This window comes from Coenobita brevimanus, chromosome 114, assembly GCF_032717465.1.
Source record: "Coenobita brevimanus isolate Jiangsu-jjx chromosome 114, ASM3271746v2, whole genome shotgun sequence".
NCBI lineage: Eukaryota > Metazoa > Arthropoda > Malacostraca > Decapoda > Coenobitidae > Coenobita > Coenobita brevimanus.
The window spans coordinates 512103-533081 of record NC_137067.1 but is presented as its reverse complement, the minus strand read 5'-3'; the positions used below and the strand labels follow the sequence as shown (position 1 = coordinate 533081).

The window sequence follows — 20979 nt, the reverse complement described above, 5'->3', positions numbered from 1 at the left end:
CAAGCCCAATGCAGTGATGCCTTAAGTGGAAGCATGTCATCATTTTCACCGTAAATAGTGTCACCAACCTTGTCTGAATGTGAACCCAATGGACTGCAGGTTGATGCTGCCATATTCCTGCAGTCCATCATCTTACCTTTGGGGGACAGTGAGGGAGCTAAGAGACATTTGCATAACTAGGTGCGGGGCAGTGGAGATGGTCATCAACCTCATCACATTGAAATATCAGAGGTTAGACTCAGCTAGTTGTCATTTGACAGAAATGGTTCACTATTATAGCATGAAAATTTAGCCACTGTTGCATGAAATTCAGAGAGCTCTGGTTATGGTCTTTATATGTGGCACGCGTTAGGAGTGTAATGCAGTTGGGTAATGAGACCTGGGCAGTAAAGGAAGAGGGTAATTATTCGTAGGTTCACTCTTCAATCTCTAGCAGCCTCTCTATTCAATCCCTTATCCCTGAGGACACACTGTGTGATCTCGTCCCAAGACATTCTCGGTCTGCCTCTCGCAACCCTACCCTCAACGTTCACATCTCTCACAGTACCAAGCTTTATACCATCTATCAACCAGAGTCAAACTGCTAGCTATTGCTTCACTGGGGAGAAAAGAAAAAAGTGCCAAACCTTTCTCATACATTTCTCAGTACAATATTCCTCCATCCAGCTCAAGGATAAACAAAAACATAACAACAACAAAACTCAAAAATACACAATATAAAATAAAATTTTAAAGGGTAAAAAGGATGACTTACTTGGGCAGATGCTCCTTTACTGAATCAATTGCTCTACGTAGTGTTGATTTCTCCTTGTTCTCTCTCTCTTTCTTCTTCTGCGCCTTCCTCTGCTTGCGTCGTGCGTCTGTGTGTGGGTTTTCTGCCATCACATCGATTTCTTCCTCTCTGTCTGACTCCACCCGACGCTCGGGTAACTTTCCATGCTTTCCAATCAGCCAATAGGTCTCCATCGAACCTTTACCCTGAAAAAAAAAAAAAAGACAATGTTCAGACTGAATATTCTATTTATCTACCTATTCATTGCCAGATGCCTTAATTTCATAAAGGGTGGCCAAAAACAAATCACCTCCACGTCACTCACGCCTTTGCCATTAGGCTACCCTCCCTTCAACTCACATCATCCTCTCTCATACTGGTATCTCTCTCTCCCATCCTTCCATCTCATTGGTCCCCGTCATCCTCTCCCCCTCCACCTCTTCCACACACACTCTTCTATTCAGACCGAATAATGCTAAAGTTAACTTCATCAAAAACTTTACCATCATCATCAACATCTCCGACATCTTGCTACTTATACGTAATAATCTTTGAAGATTATCCTACCTACCCACATCATTATTTTTTTGCAAATATCGCACTCTCTTCCAATAAACTTCAATTATCACATTTTTTGCAAAATGTCCGATGTTTGGGCGCTGTCTGAAGTTTTGGTGTTTTACGGTATCTATCTTTTGCCAGACACCTTAATCCCATAAAGCATGACCACAAACAAACTATCTCCATGTAGCCCTCCCTCCAACTAATTCCTCCTCTCCATCCCTCTATCTCATCCTTGGTCTGCCTCTCTCCCGCTCCTCCGCTACCTAACTCACATACATTCTTCTAGTTGGTCTCTCCAACTCACCTTAATCTCCATCTCTCCTCGCAGTTTCATGATAAACCCTCCCACTTTATCCAATGCCTCCTTGGTGGCTGCTGTGATGTGGATTTTGAAGGCTGGAATATGGAAGAACACATGGCTGGCATAAATAGGCATGATGCTGCTGCTGCTGCTGATGATGATGATAATTTTGACATGTTAGTTAATAAGCTTACATTGACAGACCACTGACAATGACAGCATATGCTGGTCTTTTTACTTGATGGTGACTAGGCACTAGGGGGAGACCAAGTTGGGAAAGAGGTCTGGGATGGCCCTCCTTCCAACTCACATCCCCTCCCTCACGTATCTCTCCACTCCATTTTAGGAGTAACTGTGATTATCGGGCATGGTCTGCCTGCATCCCACATTCTGGAACGCAGTCAGCAACAATACAGAAAGGCTAAACATGCTGCATATGACTCACACAATTCAGAAATTACCATAAAAGCTGGGAAGCATGCAATCCACCTAGTTGTTCAGTGTTTCAGCATACAACCTTTAGATTTTACTCACGCAATCCAGTGGACTCCATCTTTGAGGCAATGTTGACAGACTCGCCAAAGAGCGTGTAGCGTGGCATTTTCGAGCCCACCACACCAGCCACGACCGGACCCGTGTGGATGCCAATGCGAATCTGCAGACGTTCACCGGGCATGTGGGGCACAACAAAGTTCTCAGTGGCATGGAGGAGGTCTAGGGCCATAGAGGCAATCTCAGCTGCATGATCCTTGCCTGAAAAAGCCAATCATCAATGTAGGTAACCAGTATAACAGTTTTTACCACTGGACTATGCTGTTTTTACCCTAACCTGGTCTAAAATTGCCATCTCTCCATCTTCAATGGTGAGTTGTAACAACAGATTAACACTAGAAAAAATGCTAGTCATGAAGACGTACTATGTAAAGGATGTAGAGGCACAGCATTGTCTTTACTGCCACTGAGATACATAAAATAAGTTGCAATAGTATGAAAATCTGGACCAAGTTAGTGTAAAAGATCTGTAGCCACACTGTTTATGTCTAGGGTGTACTGAGACTTGATTTACTGTATCAACTTCTGCAGCTTTGTGTAGAAAAACAAAATGAACCTAAATAATTACCAAAATATACCCAAACAAGTTTAAACATACTAAAAGGGAGGAGGAAGTACCCAAATGAATCTAAATATACCCAAATGCTACATGCACATAGGTCCAATTTACAACCATGATGGAGCTACAATTAATGATGAACTTATGGATGAAAATGGTTTAACTCACCCATAAGGTCAATGATAACTATAGCTCTGTAATGACCAAGAATTGGATCAAAGTTCATGTAGCATTTCCGTGCTAAAAATCAGGCATACAATCGCCTCCTAAAATCAATGTCAAGTCCTGGGACACCTTGTAAATAATGGATGAAAAAAAAATCAAGCAATGTAATACACGTAGTTTCAACACAGCATAAAACATGTGCAACATATTATTTGCTTATATACAATAAGTAGTGCATGGTGCTAGACAGGGAGACCTTCATGTGGTAGCACTGATATATCTAGGCAGATCCACTGCTCAGTTATTAAAAAATAAATCCCTGGACTCCTCTATCACCCAAAAGGAAGAGGATGGATGCAGAAGGACAACTTAAGCCAGCAGTCTACCAAGTTCATATTTCAGATAAACCTGGGGCTACGAGAACTACTTACATTAATACTACAGTAGTGTGTGTGTGTGTGTGTGTGTGTGTGTGTGTGTGTGTGTGTGTGGTGGTGGTGGTGTCAGTACCAATGACTTATAAGGCTACAAGAACAGGCAGCAGCACATTTTTTCTGTGCACTGTAGTTATAAAGCTGCAACTGAACAAGTATTACTGTAATGCCATACAATCTGCTTGCAAAAGAGGCTGAAAAACTAAGAAGGTGCTTACAGAGCTAGTCAAAACAACTGTGCAGGTGGTTGTGTCCGTGTATGGGACTCTGTTATGGTGAGGATGATACGCAGTGATGATGTATTGTGGTGGTGGAGGCAGTGATGGTTGTTGTTGTTGCTCAACCCTAGCTCATCTGATCGAGCAAACCTGTTGAATGCAGGCAAGCAACTACCTCTACAGAGTTGTTTATCGGTTCCCTACACCACTGATGTTGTGTTTGTGACTTGGTGTGGCATATGCTGTGTGGTGCTCCAATATATGTGTTATGTTGTGCCTGTGTCTTAGTGAGGCATGTGTTGTGTGGTGCTCCTCTAAGTCTGTTATATTGTGTGGGCATATTCTATAAGCAGGAAACATGTCGTCTGTAATTCCACCCAATCCAAATCTACGCTGACAGTTGACGAGGACTGGGTGATATCCTGATCTAAGCTTAGGAAGTGATGATGTTTGGCAGTGTTGGTGTTAATGAGGGTGGCAGTGGTGGTGTTAATGAGGGTGGTGCTGGTGTTCATCAAGCACAGTGCTAAGTGCCTGAAGCATGCTATGTCAAAAATACAGTAATATAGCTAAGCGAGGATTGCAAGTAGCCGATACATTCGAGTTCAAAAACATTAAAAATTTATTTTTCTTAATGATCTGTGTACACAGATGAATAAGCAGGAGGGATAGATAGGACCAGATTTGTGGAAAATGAACAAAATAATTAACTCTGGCATGTACATTGCTTACACCTCTGAGATAACATAGCTATTTGAGCACTTAATGTTTGAGTAATGTTAAACACAACTCCCTCCATGTCCTCCAAACGAGGGGATGGTGGACTGCAGGAGAAGGTCAGTTTCAGCCTCCAATCCACTGGGTTCATGTTCAAATGAGCTTGGGGGATGCACCAACACTGTCTAGCAATTGCTAGACAATATTAGTTGTCATCGGGGAACCTCCCAAGGTCTGAGTTATGAAACCATCTTGAATTTACTCTTGAATCTTGAGGGACATCTTATGTATCTTACTTTGGCTCATGTCAAAACTTTTACTCACCACTGGGAACCTCCATAGGTCTACAGGCTAATTTTTCACTGAAGTAAGCTTCAAATGTTAAATATTCCAGTGAAGGTTATCATACTTCCATGTTCTGATACTGTCAGCCGTGAGGGAGGTGAGAGAGAGGGAGACGTCCAACAAAATAACATTAACACTGACTAACACGAGCCAATTTCTTCTGAGTACACAGCTCACACACGATGTCAACAATTTTGGGTGACTGATTCGTATGTTAAAATATTCTGAACTCGAGAGGTGCAGACACACACACTAACCCTGCGCTTCATTACCTCTGCCAAGGAGGTTATGTTTTTGGCTCTCTTTGTCTGTGTCTGTCTGTCTGTCTATCTGTTAGCAACATTATGAAAAACTGTTGAATGGAACTGCACCAAATAATGATTACTGAGTGAGGACCAGCAATGGAACAACTGATTAAATTTTGGGAACAAACAGATCAAAGGTCAAGGTCAAAAAGGGTGGTGGTGCTGCCTTGGCAGAGGTATGCACTCCCTGAGTGCTGTTGTTTCACCATGTCAATCACATATTTCAAGCAAGTGTGTCAGCGGCCTTACGTGTACGATCCACATGAAGTTACCTAAGCCCGTATGGCTCATGATTTTGTAGACAGGTGAGGTGTATATGAGGCGGTCCAGGTTGGTGGAGCCTTTGGGTGTGTCTAGTGAGGGAGAGACTGAGTTACCCGAGCACCACAGTGACACACCACACACCTGCCCCTACTCCCTCACCCTCACCTCACTCCACTTACAGTTTAGGCTAAAAGTCACTGCACTTGCTATGCAGCTTGGTACTGCGTAGACACAAAAATCTGTGCTTGATCTCACTCCATTAAAAAAAAAGCCACAAATACTATGATACCTTGGTATAAATCCACTTTTAAAAACCTACAAATACAGTCACTACTCGTTATAAGATGGGGTTACATCAGGTCATACCTTAACGTATAATGAGTTTATCGTAAATCGGGAGATTGAAAAACACTATAAAAGGGGGGTTACGTCAACACAACTTCCCAAAGTCACTTACCCAAGACTGAAACACAAATGACAACCCACCTTAGTCACTTCTTGTGTCGGTCCAAGTCGTCTCAAGACCAAAACAAACACTATCACACCAATACAGGCAGCGTTACTCACGTACAGCAAATCTTTGCAACAACACAATTAATCACACTTGCATAACGTTGGCCTGGTGCTACACGATGTATACTGTAGTATGATGTTTGGCTGAGAGGTGACGATAGCAGGGGGGCACACATGAACGAATGGAAAAGACAGGGCTTTGAAGGGATGGCTGGACTGCGCAACTGAATCAAAACAATGCTCTGCACACCGGGGCTGCCATCTTGCTTGAGACGAGCGATGGTCACCTTGCATGCGCCTGGAGCTTCGTACAATATTTTCCGATGGCAATATCGTTATACTGGGAAATTCATTGTAAATTGGATCGTGGGGTGTAACTTTTTTGTTATCGTTGTAGCAAATTATCGTATACCGGTTCAACGTATAACGAGTAGTGACTGTACTTTTGCACTCTGCAGCAATTTATACACAACTTAGGTATAACGTGAAAAATGATCTGGTGCTAAATAATTCTTTGCCAATGCTGCTAGATTATATCTTGATACAGATCTTCAATGCTTGTTCTATCCCAAACATCTCTGCTTTTCCTACTTTTGCCCTGCACTACTCTACCCTAACCTACTCACCTTCTCCTCGTTGTGGCAGTCCTGATGCAACCATATAGGCGTCTCCAATGGTCTCGATCTTGTACACTTCGTAGAGTTCAATACGAGAGTCGAACATCTTGTACAGTGCATTGAGGAGCGAGATGACCTGTTGATATACAAGCAGGGAGAGAGTTGGTGTTGGTGTTGCTCATCAACCTGTCTGCCTGCCTGAGCTGGCAAGTGGTCTGGGAGAGTTTGTGAAAACTATGAGAAGGATTTAATTGATGTACTTTATTATCTTGTGGTAGGTGGTGGTCACTATCATCCACTCACTTGATGTAGTGCAGCTTACTTACTCCTTCACCTTTATCATTCTTTTTCTGTGTCTGCCTGCCTCTCTTCCCATTTCCCTCATCTTTCCTGTCATTTTTTATTCCTCTTCTTTCCATTTCAGGTGGCTTTACATTCAGTGACAAGCATAAAGGTTTCCTGTATGCCAGGAAAGCACTCACAAAGCTGGGTGGTAACCATATAACCAACCCATATATACTCCCTATGTGTCAGCAAGTGGGCTGGTGAAGGGTTAGTGCATCTCCCTGCAAAACAACTAAGTCAAAGTCAAACAGTCACCCCTTATGGGATCATGGTGTCTGGCTTTACACAGACAGATAGTGATGTGGAAATATACAGTACACAACGTGAGCTGTCGCTGCAGCATGAACCACGGCCTGTGATGCGATGAAACCTACCAGACACGCTAGGAAGGTTCATGTTGCTATGGGTCCCTTGACACACACACACCAATTGTGTTTATGCTCTACGAGAAACACTGGCACACTGCCTCTTTTTCTCGCCAGTAGGTAAAAAAAAAAAAAAAAAAAAAAAAAAAAAAAAAACTAATCAGTACACCCAGCAAAATGAACCACATACTCACCATTCAAGCCCATGAAACCCTGACTCAAAGCAGATGTATGAGCAGAAAAAAAACAATAATAAATAAATAAATAAATAAATAAGCTTATTAGGCTATTCCCTGCACAGGAGTACTATACTTTGAAAAGCATGTTAAGCACATTTCACAATGTTGCAGAAGAAGAGTTGCAGACAGAGAAATACAGAACAGGGAGAGAGGGAGAGAGAGAGAGAGAGAGAGAGAGAGAGAGAGAGAGCATGTGTGTGTGTGTGTTCTTACCTTACCTAATTGTTCTTACCTAATTGTATCTTTACAGGAATGAGTCAAGCTCGTACTGTCCCGTGTCTTAAACCATATTTATGTGTGTGTGTGTGTGTGTGTGTGTGTGTGTGTGTGTGTGTGTGTGTGTGTCTGTAAACAAACCAGGTCATTACCTGCATGGGAGTACTTTCTGAAGCCAGCTCAGTAAACCCCACAATATCACTGAAGTAGATTGTGACAGACTCGTACGTCTCAGCGGACACCTGCTTCCTCTGTTTCAGCTGTTGTGCTACGGTTGGGGGAAGCATCTGGTACAGCAGTTTGTCTGAGCGTTTCTTTTCGTAGCGCAATTCATAGGTTTTGTACTGCAGAGTTTCAGTGAAGGCCTGTGTGTGAATATAAGATGCTGATGGGGACAAAAAATGGCAAGAGGGTATTGGAGGGAGGGCAGCATGATGGCAAAGGACATGAGAGAAGGAGAGAGAATGATGATGAGGAGGAGAACCTGGTCAGATTTACCCATCTGTGGGTTGCTGGAGCTGCCTGGTTATAATGGTGCCACCACATGAAGGCATCCCACTCCACCATCCTTCCTGAAAAATAGTCGCTGAAATTGACTATTCCTCTATCAAGCCCCACAAACATTTCACCTCTATGCCACCCTGTCCTCCACCATCAAGCAGCCCTTTCCCCAACTCACAGTCCCCTACCTTATACACCTCTCCATCCCATGCTTCAATTTCATCCTTGGTCTCCCCCTCCGTTCCATCACAGTACAATTCAACCTCTCAAATCCAAACATCCAGTTTCCAATAATCCACTTGCCAAAATATTTTTTCATGCAACAGGGGGATGCTGACGTCACATGTCCTCACACGATCAATGCATATGGTGTGGATATGTACAGGAGGAAATAAAAAATTACTCATCATCATCATCATCATCCAGATCTCCTTTCCCACCCTAGGGCAGGGTGAGGAGTAGCAGCATCTAGACAGCCAAAGTTTGCCCAATTCAATGGGCCACGCTTCCATTCACTCATCATTCAAGCCCACGGAATCCTGGCTCCATCTGATAGGCCAAAATATTTCACCATGAACTGTAGCTTCATATACACCTATCTGATAAAGTCAACCCGGACAATATCATGTTAAAAAGGGATGCCAGATTCCTGGTCATGCACTTCTCTGAATGAAATTCTTCCAGCCAGCTCAATCTCTTGTCAGTCCCTTTGCCTCACCTACTTCCATACCTCTTTTCCGCACATACTCATCCACCATGTCTCTCCACCTTCTTCTTGGCCAAACAGCCTCCTCCCTCCTTCAAATTCACTCAGACATACTGTACCTTTTCACTACTCTATTGTCATCTATTCTCTCCACATGATCGAACCATCTCAATACATTCTCTTCGATTCTGATGTCCACAGACATCCTCATTCTGCATCATTCACGAATCACCTTATTCAATATCCTATCCACATACATTCCTCAACATTCCCATTTCCAATGCTCTTGACTTTTCATTTTCATGCCACACCATAGTCTCACACCCATATATTTAAGCTGGCACTAACACTCCTTCATGTAAGCCTCGTACAGCTGCAACACTCATGCCTCTGTTTCTTATCAAGGCCTTCATTGCACCAGCTACATTCCGTGTGTTACTCTACTTTCCACTACTTTTGCACATATTCCTCTCTTTTCTATCACTGTACCCAGATATTTGAACTCTGTCACCCATTTCAGTCTTGCTCCATTCACTGTAACATCACACTGGGAGTCACCTTCTCTCTCATCAATCATCACTACTCATTTCTACATGTACTCTCAAGGCACAATGCTCACAAACATCTACAAAACTTTGCAACAGTCTACCAAGTTCTTGTCTAGTGTCTGCAAGTAGTACTGCATCATCAGCATACATCAAATTTGAGATATTCCGTTCATCATCGTTCATTACCAACGCCATCCCTCTCTCCATTACTCGTGGTTTTACTTCTCTCATCACCCCATCTATATATATATTGAACAAACATGGGGACATCACACAACCAGCTTGCACGCCCACACCGATCGTGAACCATTCACTTAAATGCCCATTTACCCCTACTAATGTAAAATAATTAATTGTATTTAACATAAACAGTACTCGTGACTATTTTACATGATTATCTCACAGTTTCATTATGACTGTACTGTACATAAATATGCAACTCTTCTGTACTAACCTGCAGTGTCCTGGTGACCATTCTAACCAGTACAATGATGACTGGTGATATTAGCAACACCACTGCCAGGATAGCAATGCCCACTACCACATGGCTGTTGGATGATGTCACCTAGGGGGCACAGAACCAGTACATTTATAATCATTATCATCATCGTTATCCAGACCTCCTTTTCCACCCTAGGGCAGGGTGAGGAGTAACAATGTCCAGGCTGCCAAAGTTTGCCAAAGTCAACAGGCCACGCTTTCAATTCATGCATCATTCAAGCCCTCGAAATCCTGGTTCCATCAGATGGGTAAAAAAAAAATGCACAATGTTCTGTACCTTTACATATATGTATTTGAAAGAGCTAATTCAAATGCTGTCACGATTAAAAGGGGTGCCAATTAACAAAACTGAGATCTAACTGTTGTTGCTGTTAAGTGTCTGCCTGGCTGAGCAAACCCATCAGCCACAGTCAAGCAACCTCCCTCATAGGACCATCCCCTTCAATGACCCAAAGCTCCCCTGCAGCAGACAGTGCCTCACTTCAGCAGTGAGGGGCAGGGAGGTCTGGTTCCCAGATAGATGTCATAGTTATGTCTCTTCACCCAGTTAACAAGGGCACCATTATCTCTGACAGAATGGTGGGATATGGCTTCAATACATATTCTGTACTAGTATGTAATGTATCACACAAAAGTCAAGCATACAGTTCAACAGAAAGAATATTAAGAATGGTCCATATATAATGCTCTACAAACTATCATTTGTTCCACTAGTCTCCATATATCTAAGCAATAAAATGATAAGGGCAAAAATAATTATGTATATTATTATGCAGTAGTAGGTGGGGACGCTCACCATCCACTTACTCAATGTAGTGCTGCTCTCGGGCGACTGCCCTTTCCTCTCTTCCTTCTTTCTTTCCTTCCACCTCTGTCTTCCTTTCCTTCTATTTTTCCTCTTCCTTCTGTCTATGGGTGACTACACTGAGTGACAAACCAAATGGTTTCCTGTACACTAGAAAACCATTTACTACGCAGGGTGGCAATCATATGACCAAACTATGACGCCTGGTGGTTTAGCAGTTTATATCCAAAGGGTAGTTAGGGTTTATTGCTCATGTAATGCTACTCAGGATGAGTGAGGCTGGTCACTCTCATCTTAAATGTCAGGACCAACTTGCCCAGCCCCAGGCTCCTATGCTCCTCATAGGGCGGGATAAGACTGGATGATGGATGGATGTATATTCATATGTCCATTCAATTAATAATACTGTGTCACAATACAGTTAAACAGAAACAAGAATAAGACTGATCCACATGAGTCCATATATAATGCTTCTTTCACTCTGTTGGGCAATATCTCATGTGTTGTGGGGAGAGCTCAGTGTCATCAATTCCTACTCTGCATCATTTATCCATTTCCTACAGCCAGTGCCACACCCATGCTCTGTGTGTTGTAGGTGTGGCTCAGTCAGAGTTATAAATGTCTATCCTGCATCATTAACTCATTTTCTACTCCCACTGCCACACCAATGTCCCCACAATACATAACATACTGCAGAGTTTCTAGTGGAAAGCTATTAACAAAGCAACCAATATACAAACAATCTGACAACATGACGTTCCCTACCTCAGACAAAATAGTTTCCTCAATCCTTGTCCTAATTTCATATTGTATCTTCTGCAGGGCATCCAGATATCCCAACATGGCATAGAAGTACTCAGTGGCCTTGTCAAAGTCTGGCTGGATCTTGACCCGGTTGACAATCTCTTGGCGACGACGCGTAATGTTGGAATACCACGGGTACGTCTGCTGTAACTGAAGGTATCTGAGGGAAGGAAGAAAATTATGCAAAAAAATATATAAAAATAAAAAATAAAGGAAAAATGCAGTACAGAGGGAAAGGGAGGAAGAAAAATGGCTTAAAAAAAAAGAAAAAAAGAAGGAGGGTGAAATGAATGGAGGATCTGACGGAGAGAGATATGAGGTGTGGTTCAAGCTGCCTCTTCCAGTTTTTTTTCTTTATCTTCCACAACTCCCCTCTGCTCCTCTCATTCAACAGTTCCATTCTCACTTACTCTCTCTCTCTCTCTCTCTCACTTTCACTTTTTCTCTCTATTTTGTCTTTAATCCAAAATGCAAATCCCTTTCTCTCTCTCTCTGACAAATATCCTCTCTTTGCATATCCACCCCTTTCTCTTTCATACAATTCCTTTCTGATTTTCTCTCTTACAAATCTCTCTCTCCCTCTGTCTCTCTGACAACTTCTCTTTTCATCTCTTTCCCAGATATATCCTCTCTCTTTGACTCTCTCACCTGTCTTTAATCCAGAAAGCAAAACTCTTGCTTGCATTCAAAAAATCTTGTCCCAGCGCATCGTTCGTCACAAAATTGAGGTAGGATGTGTGATCCAGGTCTCCCCTGCCGAAGTATTCCTCTCCAAAAACCATAGAGATGCCAAGATGTTCTATGGCACGGATTAAGTTCTTGTAGGCCAGCAGTGGTCGCCATACCCCAGAGCTGTCCTTCTCTTTGATCTCTCGGGTTAACTGTGGAAAGAGAGACTGACTAGGAGAGTGTACATTATGAATGAGGTGGAGGGAGGGTTGCCATATTCCTGTCGGATAAGTATACTCCCTAGCATCTTTTCCTAAGCAATTCATTTAACTTATTACACCTCTAACCTATTCTGTGTTGCACTATTCCTTCACACATTGCTACACTCTGCATAAATAATGTACAAAAGGATATCAACCAGACTTATCCAAAAATAAACCACCAAGGAAGAGGTGCTAGGGAGCTTCCTTAGTTGACGGGAATATGGACCCTTAACTCCCTCTTTGATTTGGTGTTAACTGTGGAGACACATATTAATTTTTAGCACAATATACAGTTTTGTTATTACAATCCTCACCAGAATAAACATCCTATAGGTAAAGAGAGGTCACCGTAATCCTAAACCGCCTTCTTCGATCTTTTAGGTAAACTGAAAGTAGATTAGTTAACTCTTTTAGTGTGATGACTGGTGTCAGGGTGGGACGTCCTCACACGCTGGAACCAATATGACAGGGTGGTGGATCTGCTCAGTTGAACACATGTCCCTTAGTCTCCTCAATAACCCCAGAAAGGAGGATGGTGGACTGCAGGAGAAGGGAATCTTCCACCTGGAGTCCACTGGGTTCATGTTCAGCTAAGTCTGGGGTTGCTACTATTACTACTACTACTACTACTAACTGTGGATACTTAAAAAAAAACACTTACCAGCGTTATTGGACTATTCATTACTAGTCAGTCGTCACTGATTAGTAATTTATCACTCAGTGCTAACTACTGCCGCATATTTGCTTTCATCTGACAAAAATTCCTAAATCCTTCTAGCTCAGCTGATGCCCTTATGTGGTCAGACTGGAGGGTGAATTTGACTACAGTCATTCCAGAATATGCTGTGTGTTTGGGTGTTGGCCTTTCCGGGGATTCCCCCACCCACGTTACTGCCAAGTCAGTCCCAACACACATCACTCTGTCTTATAATTATGTCAGCTATTTACTACTTCTAAATTAATTTGTATATATTTACTTCTCTAATAAGGCTATATAATGTAATGAACGTATCTTCTTTTTTATAATAGCAATGATTTTGTATAAATACAACAGTACTTGGCAGTGTAGCTGTCCGACGTTACATTCCTCTGAGCATGGGGGCAGGTGAGTCAGGGATGAACGTGCTAATCCAAAGGTCAGGTCACTTACTCTCTGGCCGCCACCCAAGATGGACACTACCCCTGCTACACCTGCTGCTCATCCTCTTGTGCTACACAGTCGAGAGAAGGAACTTATTTACAATGTAAATAAGTATTTTTTAGAAGGTAAAGCAAATAGAGGACCCACAAACCTCTTAAAAAAAATGCACTTTGACTTTTACCCCAGAGGTGGTGTGGAAAAAAAGTCAATGCAAGAGAAAAAAAAATTATATTGTGTAAGGAAAGTGTCTCATTCATAATAAAACAAAATGTTGAGAGAGAGAGAGAGAGAGAGAGAGAGAGAGACTCCGGTAACTTAGGGAAATGACCCAGTAATCCGACAACTGACCCTGTACGAGGTTCGGCAGCACTGCAAGTGGGGGAAGCCCCGGAAAGGCCAACGCCCAAACGCTCAGCATATACTAGAAGGACTGAATAATAATCCAGGAGACTCATTCTTATCTCACAGCTAAGATTAACGGAATTTCATGCACTCATAACACAACTGGAGTGAGTTACTTTCACCTGACAAAGATCCCTAACCTCTTTCAGCTCAGTGGATGGCCAAGTGTAGGCAGGGTGGCTGTACAAAATTCAACTGGTTATGTGATAATGAAAACCCTTGATCGTACTGCTCTGGTCGGGTCTGAAGTTGCCATCTCTCCATCTTGAATGCTGAGGCGCGGCAAAAGAATAATATCACTGTAGGTTGTGATGCTCGTCACAAGGAAGTGCTATGGGAAGGATGGAGAGCTTTATTTATTTCTGAGTGGGCCATATGAAGTTGGCTGCAGAATCATTAAAATCTATCCACCTCCAATCTGACTACACCAGACAATCAACTATGCTTGCAAAGGGGTTATGGATCTGTACCAGGTGAAAACAAACTGACTATAGCACTCAAGATTGTGGTCACACTTCACTACCATTGTATTACTTCCCCAGGGTCAAGGGCAGCCATCTACAAGTGTATATGAAGAGTAGAAGTAGCAAAAACCCCAGGCTCATCTGAACCCAGTGGACTGCAGGCTGTTACTCCTTTCCTACATTCCACCATCCTCCTTTAGTGGGGACTGGGAGGGACTTGAGGGATATTTATATAACAAGGCAACAGAGTCACTTGGTTATATCAGTGCCACATATGAAGGCATCCCCCTCCATTATGCAATATGAAGAAAACAAAGATACACACGCACACACACACACACACACACACACACACACACACACACACACACACACACACACACATACTGTATATACCCACCGCAAATTGACTTAGGACCTACACTCAGAATTGCTATGGGAGAGCTGTCTCTCTCTGCCTTGTGTTTCCATCTCTACCAAGTGAATTTTTTGGGCATCACATTACCCAAGTACTTAAATGTACTCACATTTTCCATTTCCTTATCATCCAACCTCGCTGTACATTCACTGACTTCACCTCTCTGAAAGACCATCACTTTACTCTTCCCTGCATTCACCTTTAGATTCCGTTTCTTACACACTCTCCCAAACTCATCCACCATGCCTTGCAGCTCCCGTTCGTCTTCACTCAACATCACAGTGTCATCTGCAAACAACAGTACAGGGAGTTTCCAAACACTATATTTATATATATAGTTAGATATACTCTATACCTGATCCAAGAAGATATAATTAGCCCTGTTATAGAATCGTATTCCAGCGTCGATCGAAGGGGTGTCAAATTTTGTAATCTTGTCCCTGAAATCATCAAGCCGAATGCGGAAGAGGATCTTATTCTTGAACAGCGGGTCCTCTATGCGAAAGATTGGCCACTTGAGGTTGTCAATGAGCGAGTTGGTGTAGGCGAAATGCTCTGAGAGGTTTCGGCGTATGACAGAGCCGTTGGTGAACAGGTAGAAAGCAATCTCTGCACGTTCGGATTGCAGTGCCTCCGTTACATTCCCTAAACCAGTGCTGATTTGAACCTGGGGAGAGAAATAGAGGATGAGAGACTGACCAAGAGATTGTATGTGACATGGAAGGGGGGAGAAGGGAGGGGAAACTGAGGATGAGATGGAGGGACAAGGTAGAGGGGTATGTGAGTGAGGATATGAGCTGGTAAGAGGGCAGCCTGTACCAATTTAAACCCGAAGAAAAAATGGAGAATGAGAGACTAACTAGAAGAGTGTATATATGAGATGGAGATGGGAGGAGGAAACTATGGATGAGACTGGAGGCAGACGGTGGACAGATATATAAGAGAAGGGTGTGTATGGTAGCGAGGGAAGCCTGATAGCAGAAGGCAGAGTGACATGGGGGTGATCTGTTTGTGACTGATGACAGAACCTATGGTGACGAGGTGGAAGGTAACTTGAATCTGAGGAAAGAAAATCATCATCATCATCATCACCTCTTTACATCTCCAATTTGGTGATCTGAGTGCTTCCATACTCTCTTCACTTTAACTTGGCCTAAAATTGTCATAATCCCATCTTGAATGATGAGTAGTGACAATACATTAACAGTAGTACAGTGCTAGTCATGAAGATTTGCTACAATAAGAATGTAGAGCTACAGTACTGTCTTATTCTGACAGAGAGTTATGAGAGATAAGCTGCATAAAGAGATTTTTTTCCAAGTTGAAACAAATAAACAATACTGTTCTCCTGTTTCTGTGCTTTTCTGTATGTCTCTCTCTCTCTCTCTCTCTAGTCCCTCCATTCTCTCTCCCTTTCCCCCCTTGCTTTATACAAATACTTCTCAACTATCCTTTGCCTACTTTCCCGTCCCTTTCTTAAATTCTCTCCATTCCCTCCAGTCTCCTCTGTTTCCTGACTCTCACCTGGCTGATGATTTCCAGCATCTCTCACAGAAACATAAACATACTGATTATTACATCTTTTCTCTATCACACATCTTTCCTTTGCCAACCTTCTCTACCTTTTACCTTTCCAATTTTATGTTTCCTCCACTCTCTCTTCATTTCCCTCCCTCTTTCCTCCAATCTCTCTTCATTTCTCTCCCTTTTTCCTCCATTCCCTCACCTGGTCAATGGTCTCCTGCATCTCATACTGATACTGCAATACGTTGACCATGTTCAGTCCATTCTGTATGATAAGGGCCATGATTGGAACAAAAGGCAGCAGCAGCATCTGAGCAAGATGAATCTGCTTGCCTCTGCCCGTTGTTGGATCCAACCCACAGCATCCTGTCTTAACCTGCCAGGAGACTGATAATTAGAACTGACAAACAGATAATTAGGACAGATAGATAGGTTGATAGATAGGCAGACTGACAGACAGATACAGTACTTACACAGATGCAGAGATCAAAGAATGACCCTAGAGTTTACAGTCGTGGTCATAAATAATCACCTATCCTCCAATATCCCATGCATCAGGCAGGCTCCTTTAAGCACGGCAAGTAACAGTGGGACTGAAAGGGAGGAGCCAGAGAGAGAAGGAAAGGTGGGTGGTGAGACGAGCGATGGTGCGGGGTGGAGTGAGGAGGAAGAGTAGGTAGAGGTGGAAGTATGAAATTCAAAGTTGTGGTCACATAATTTGTCCATTTTCTTTCATTCAGGGCATGATATAAAGGAGTTAATATTTGGTAGACAATGCTGCATTATACCTTGTATGGCGGCAGCAGATAACAAGCTTTAGATAGGTGGTGATATCGAGGGCTGGCTAGCGAGAGAAATATACTGACGTGACAGATCCAACATAATTGCAGCGCCAGAAGTTTCCAGAACAAATTATTGCCTTCTCCACCAATTTGTAACTTGCTGCTTTTTGCTGGAGGAAAATATAATTCCAAGGTGATGAGAGGGCGTAGGGGTTGTTGGACCCATACCTGCATGGAGTCCAAGCAACAGCTTATGAGAGATATCGTTGTTATATCCACTGATGTGCACGTACATCAAATTCATTTACCTTACAGGCATAATTAATTAAACAGCCTTTTCACATAGAGATTCCATAAAATAGCTAACGTGATGCAGATAAAACAAAAGTTACGATATCTAGGGTTGGTGGCGGTACTGTCAAAGACGAGGGAGAGTGGCCATGTGCAGTCTGACACAAGGGTGTGGGAAGTAATTCCATATTGTGCAGTGTTTGCGATAAATGGGTGCACAAGAGATGTAGTGGTATGTAGACTGCGAGATAATGCTGATTCTATGTGTACGTTGTGTCGAGTAGAGCAGGTGGAGATTGTCAGGCATGAAAGGATTGAACTTGCTGGTGAATCTCTTGAGTGTGTGGAAGAGTTTTGTTATTTGGGAGACATGCTGTGTGCTGGAGGTGGGGCTGGAGCTAGCTCTGTGGCTTGGGTGAGAAGTGGTTGGAAGAAGTTCAGGGAGCTCTTGCCTCTCCAGACATGAGAGGACTCTCCCTACGTGCTAAGGGGTCTTTGTATGCAGCACGTGTTAGGAGTGTAATGCTGTATGGTAGTGAGACCTGGGCAGTAAAGGAGGAGGAAATTCGCAGGCTCAGACGTACAGAAATGACAATGATTAGGTGGATGTGTAGTGTGTCCCTGCGTGCAAAGTCTGGGGGTACTGGGTTTACAATGGAAGAGTTGAGAGGTAGGATGGGACTGGAGTGTATTGGTGTTGTGATGAGGAGAGGTAAATTGAGATGGTTTGGACATGTGGAGAGGATGGGGGATGATAATTGGGTGAGGAAGGTGAGAAGTGTTAATATTGGGGGTGGGGTTTTGAGGGGTAGACCGAGAAAGACATGGGACGAGGTCTTTAAGTGTGACCTTAGGGTTAAGGGACTGAACAGGGAGGCTGCAATAGAGTGAGCAGCATGGAGAGCCGCCATTAGGTGACCAAGGACGACGCACACAAGCATGTTGGAGCCTTTAAAAACAAAAACAAAAACGAAAATGATGGTGACTGTATAGAGGGAGTGTATACCAAGAGGATTATCAAATTTACTGTGGACACAGCCATGTCAAAGGTTGAATATGATATTTAGTTCCATCATCCATCATCCGATCCTGTGTTGCCCCATGAGGAGCGTAGGAGCCCGGGGCTAGGCAGTTGGTCCTGACAGTTAAGATGAGAGTGACCAGCCTCACTCATCCCTGAGTGGCATTACATGAGCAATCAACCCCAACCACCCCTTGGATATAAACCTTCACAGGCTCAATCCGACTGGAGCACAATAATTACTCACTAAACTACCAGGCGCCAAAATTTGGTTATATGGTTACCACCCAGCGTAGTAAAGTCAGAGACAGAAATATGGATGGATGAAAGTGGCTTCAAACAGAATAAAACTGACAGACTGACAAACAGACAGACTGATGGACAGATGGATGGATGGAGAATGGAAATAGTTCAAAGCACTGTTTTTTACCTACTGATAAAATACCCTAACCAACTACCAAGCAATCTCCAGCCTCACCTCATGCATATATCATATACCCCTCAAAAGAGCTCCCCCTCACAATCAAGAGACTCTCCAGTACAGTCAGCCCTTTTCTGCCTCTCTCCATCTGTTTGCTCTTCCGTACACACCACACACACGAGTAGCATTATTTTGCAGCTTACCCCTAATACCATCACATCTCTTACCTACCCACTTACCATAAGCAATGCACAGGATGAAGTTATAACACCCTTATGGCAAACTGCAAATGTACACACTCCCACTTCTTTGACAGTACCACCACTACAGCCTTTTTCACGGGAGAAAAGAAACTGCCCTTCGGCAACCCTCTTCCAAACTGTCCGATTTCGTGCATTCTTGTGAATAGCTAAATACAGTAATACCTAGATATATGATACCCCTAGATGCAATACCCCGGCTTAATGATGTGGGTAGAAATTGCACCATACCCCTCCTAATGATGGCCAAACCCCGGTTTAATGATGGGTTTTGATTTTTCTTACCGATTTTGATGATATTTTAGACAAAATTGTGTGTTTAGGTTGATTTATAAACTGCTTTTAGACTTCGATTAACGTGTTTTAGCCACAAGTGGGGAGAACATTGTCTTTCTGGGGTACAGTTTACTGAGTTTGATTTTTTCCAGACTTATATTTGACGATATTTAGATTATTTTTGTTGGTTTAGGTGAGCTATTTACAGGTGTTAGGCTTGGATTAGCTTCCCTGACAGCTGTTAGGCCATTTAGATTGCCTTTAAACTTGTTTTTGGGCTAATCTGGGTGGGTTTTGGACTTGGTTTGGGGGGAAACCCAAGGCTGGTAAATGGTCCACATTGAAATACATGTTAAAACTACCCCGATATACGATACCCCACCTGATGATGGGGTTTTACCTAACCAGTTACATCGTTAAACTGGGATATGCCTGTAACATACAGTGATATTAAAGACAGCAGCCTTAACTGAAAAACAATGGAATAAAATATATTTTTAAAACACAAACATAAATGTAACAAAAGTGTTAGCAGTCTGCTGATGAAATAAACAAAAGCTAAGCACACACATTACAATTCATGGGGCACCTGAAAGTTGTCATGTGCGTAATGAAGTAGTGCTGAATATATGACTTAATAAATAATGACACAGACGTCTCCCTGTACCATGTTATTGCGTAATACATTAAGAGAAGGTACACATAGCCCTTCATAGTATTTTAAATTATTACTGAGAATGAAATGATGACACAGATGATAGTAATTTTGTTGGTGCTACGGAGCTGCTCAGATGACAGATTGCGGCGGAAAATGCGAGTCAACCTGACTGACTCAATGATGCTCACACATGACCACACCTACAGTAGGCCTATGCTCCCTACAGCCTCGCAAATTGGAAGTAATGATGTTATACGCTTCACCCATGCTTAATGTAAGATGATATTTTAGACAATTCTTAACATCACTGTATATTATTTACCTACTCACAACAAGAATGCACAAAATTTGACAGTTTGGAAGAGGGCTGCCAAAGGGCAATTTCTTTTCTCCCATGAAATAGTCTATAGCCCTAGGTATCATCACTTTTGTCTTATCTACATTTACTTTCAAATCCTTGTACCCAATTCCATTCCTCCACTTCCTAATCTTTCCTACATCATCATCATCATCATCAAGATCATCATCACCACCACCATCACTAAATAATAATAATAATAATAATAATAATAATTCAGTAATTACAAATACTACTCACTTCAACCAACTTATTTTCATCCTCAGAGTCCAGTGACAGTACAGATGATCGTCTCTCCATGTCTCCCTTTTGTGTTCCTCCTCCCATGCTTGTTCCGTACCTGTCCTCGCTGACTTGCTGGTCGTCCCAGCGTTGAATTTACTCGCCAAGGACACCAGCCCGTCGTCAGACCCTCAAGGACATCCTTGTACTAAGAGGAGGGGAAGATTAGGCCAGGGCGCTCCATCTTTGTAGTCTGTTTTCATCTGACAAAGATGTGTAATGGCTGCAACCAGGAATATTGTTATGGGTGGCTGAATTTTGGTTGCCAATATTCTAGATATATGGCTGCTTGTAAAGTATTATATAAGTATCCATCCATCCATCAGCTAATCCTATGTTGCCCCATTAGGTGCGCGGAAGCCAGGAGCTAGGCAAGTTGGTCCTGACATTTAA

At 42.7% G+C, this 20979-nt stretch overlaps 1 protein-coding gene across 1 annotated transcript in view; it reads right to left on the bottom strand.

Annotated features, from left to right (window-relative positions):
* Positions 1-20979, bottom strand: part of LOC145418432 (uncharacterized) — a 30317-nt gene that overhangs the window by 6303 nt on the left and 3035 nt on the right. The window contains exons 2-13 of the mRNA XM_080286850.1: positions 20545-20734; positions 16440-16613; positions 15069-15380; positions 12005-12237; positions 11318-11516; positions 9701-9811; positions 7644-7856; positions 6336-6462; positions 5205-5285; positions 2172-2390; positions 1641-1732; positions 755-978 (exon numbers count right to left, since the gene is read on the bottom strand). Coding sequence (XP_080142976.1) covers positions 755-978; positions 1641-1732; positions 2172-2390; positions 5205-5285; positions 6336-6462; positions 7644-7856; positions 9701-9811; positions 11318-11516; positions 12005-12237; positions 15069-15380; positions 16440-16613; positions 20545-20631 — 2072 coding nt within the window. The 5' untranslated portion in view covers positions 20632-20734. The remainder of the gene's footprint in view (positions 1-754; positions 979-1640; positions 1733-2171; positions 2391-5204; positions 5286-6335; positions 6463-7643; positions 7857-9700; positions 9812-11317; positions 11517-12004; positions 12238-15068; positions 15381-16439; positions 16614-20544; positions 20735-20979) is intronic.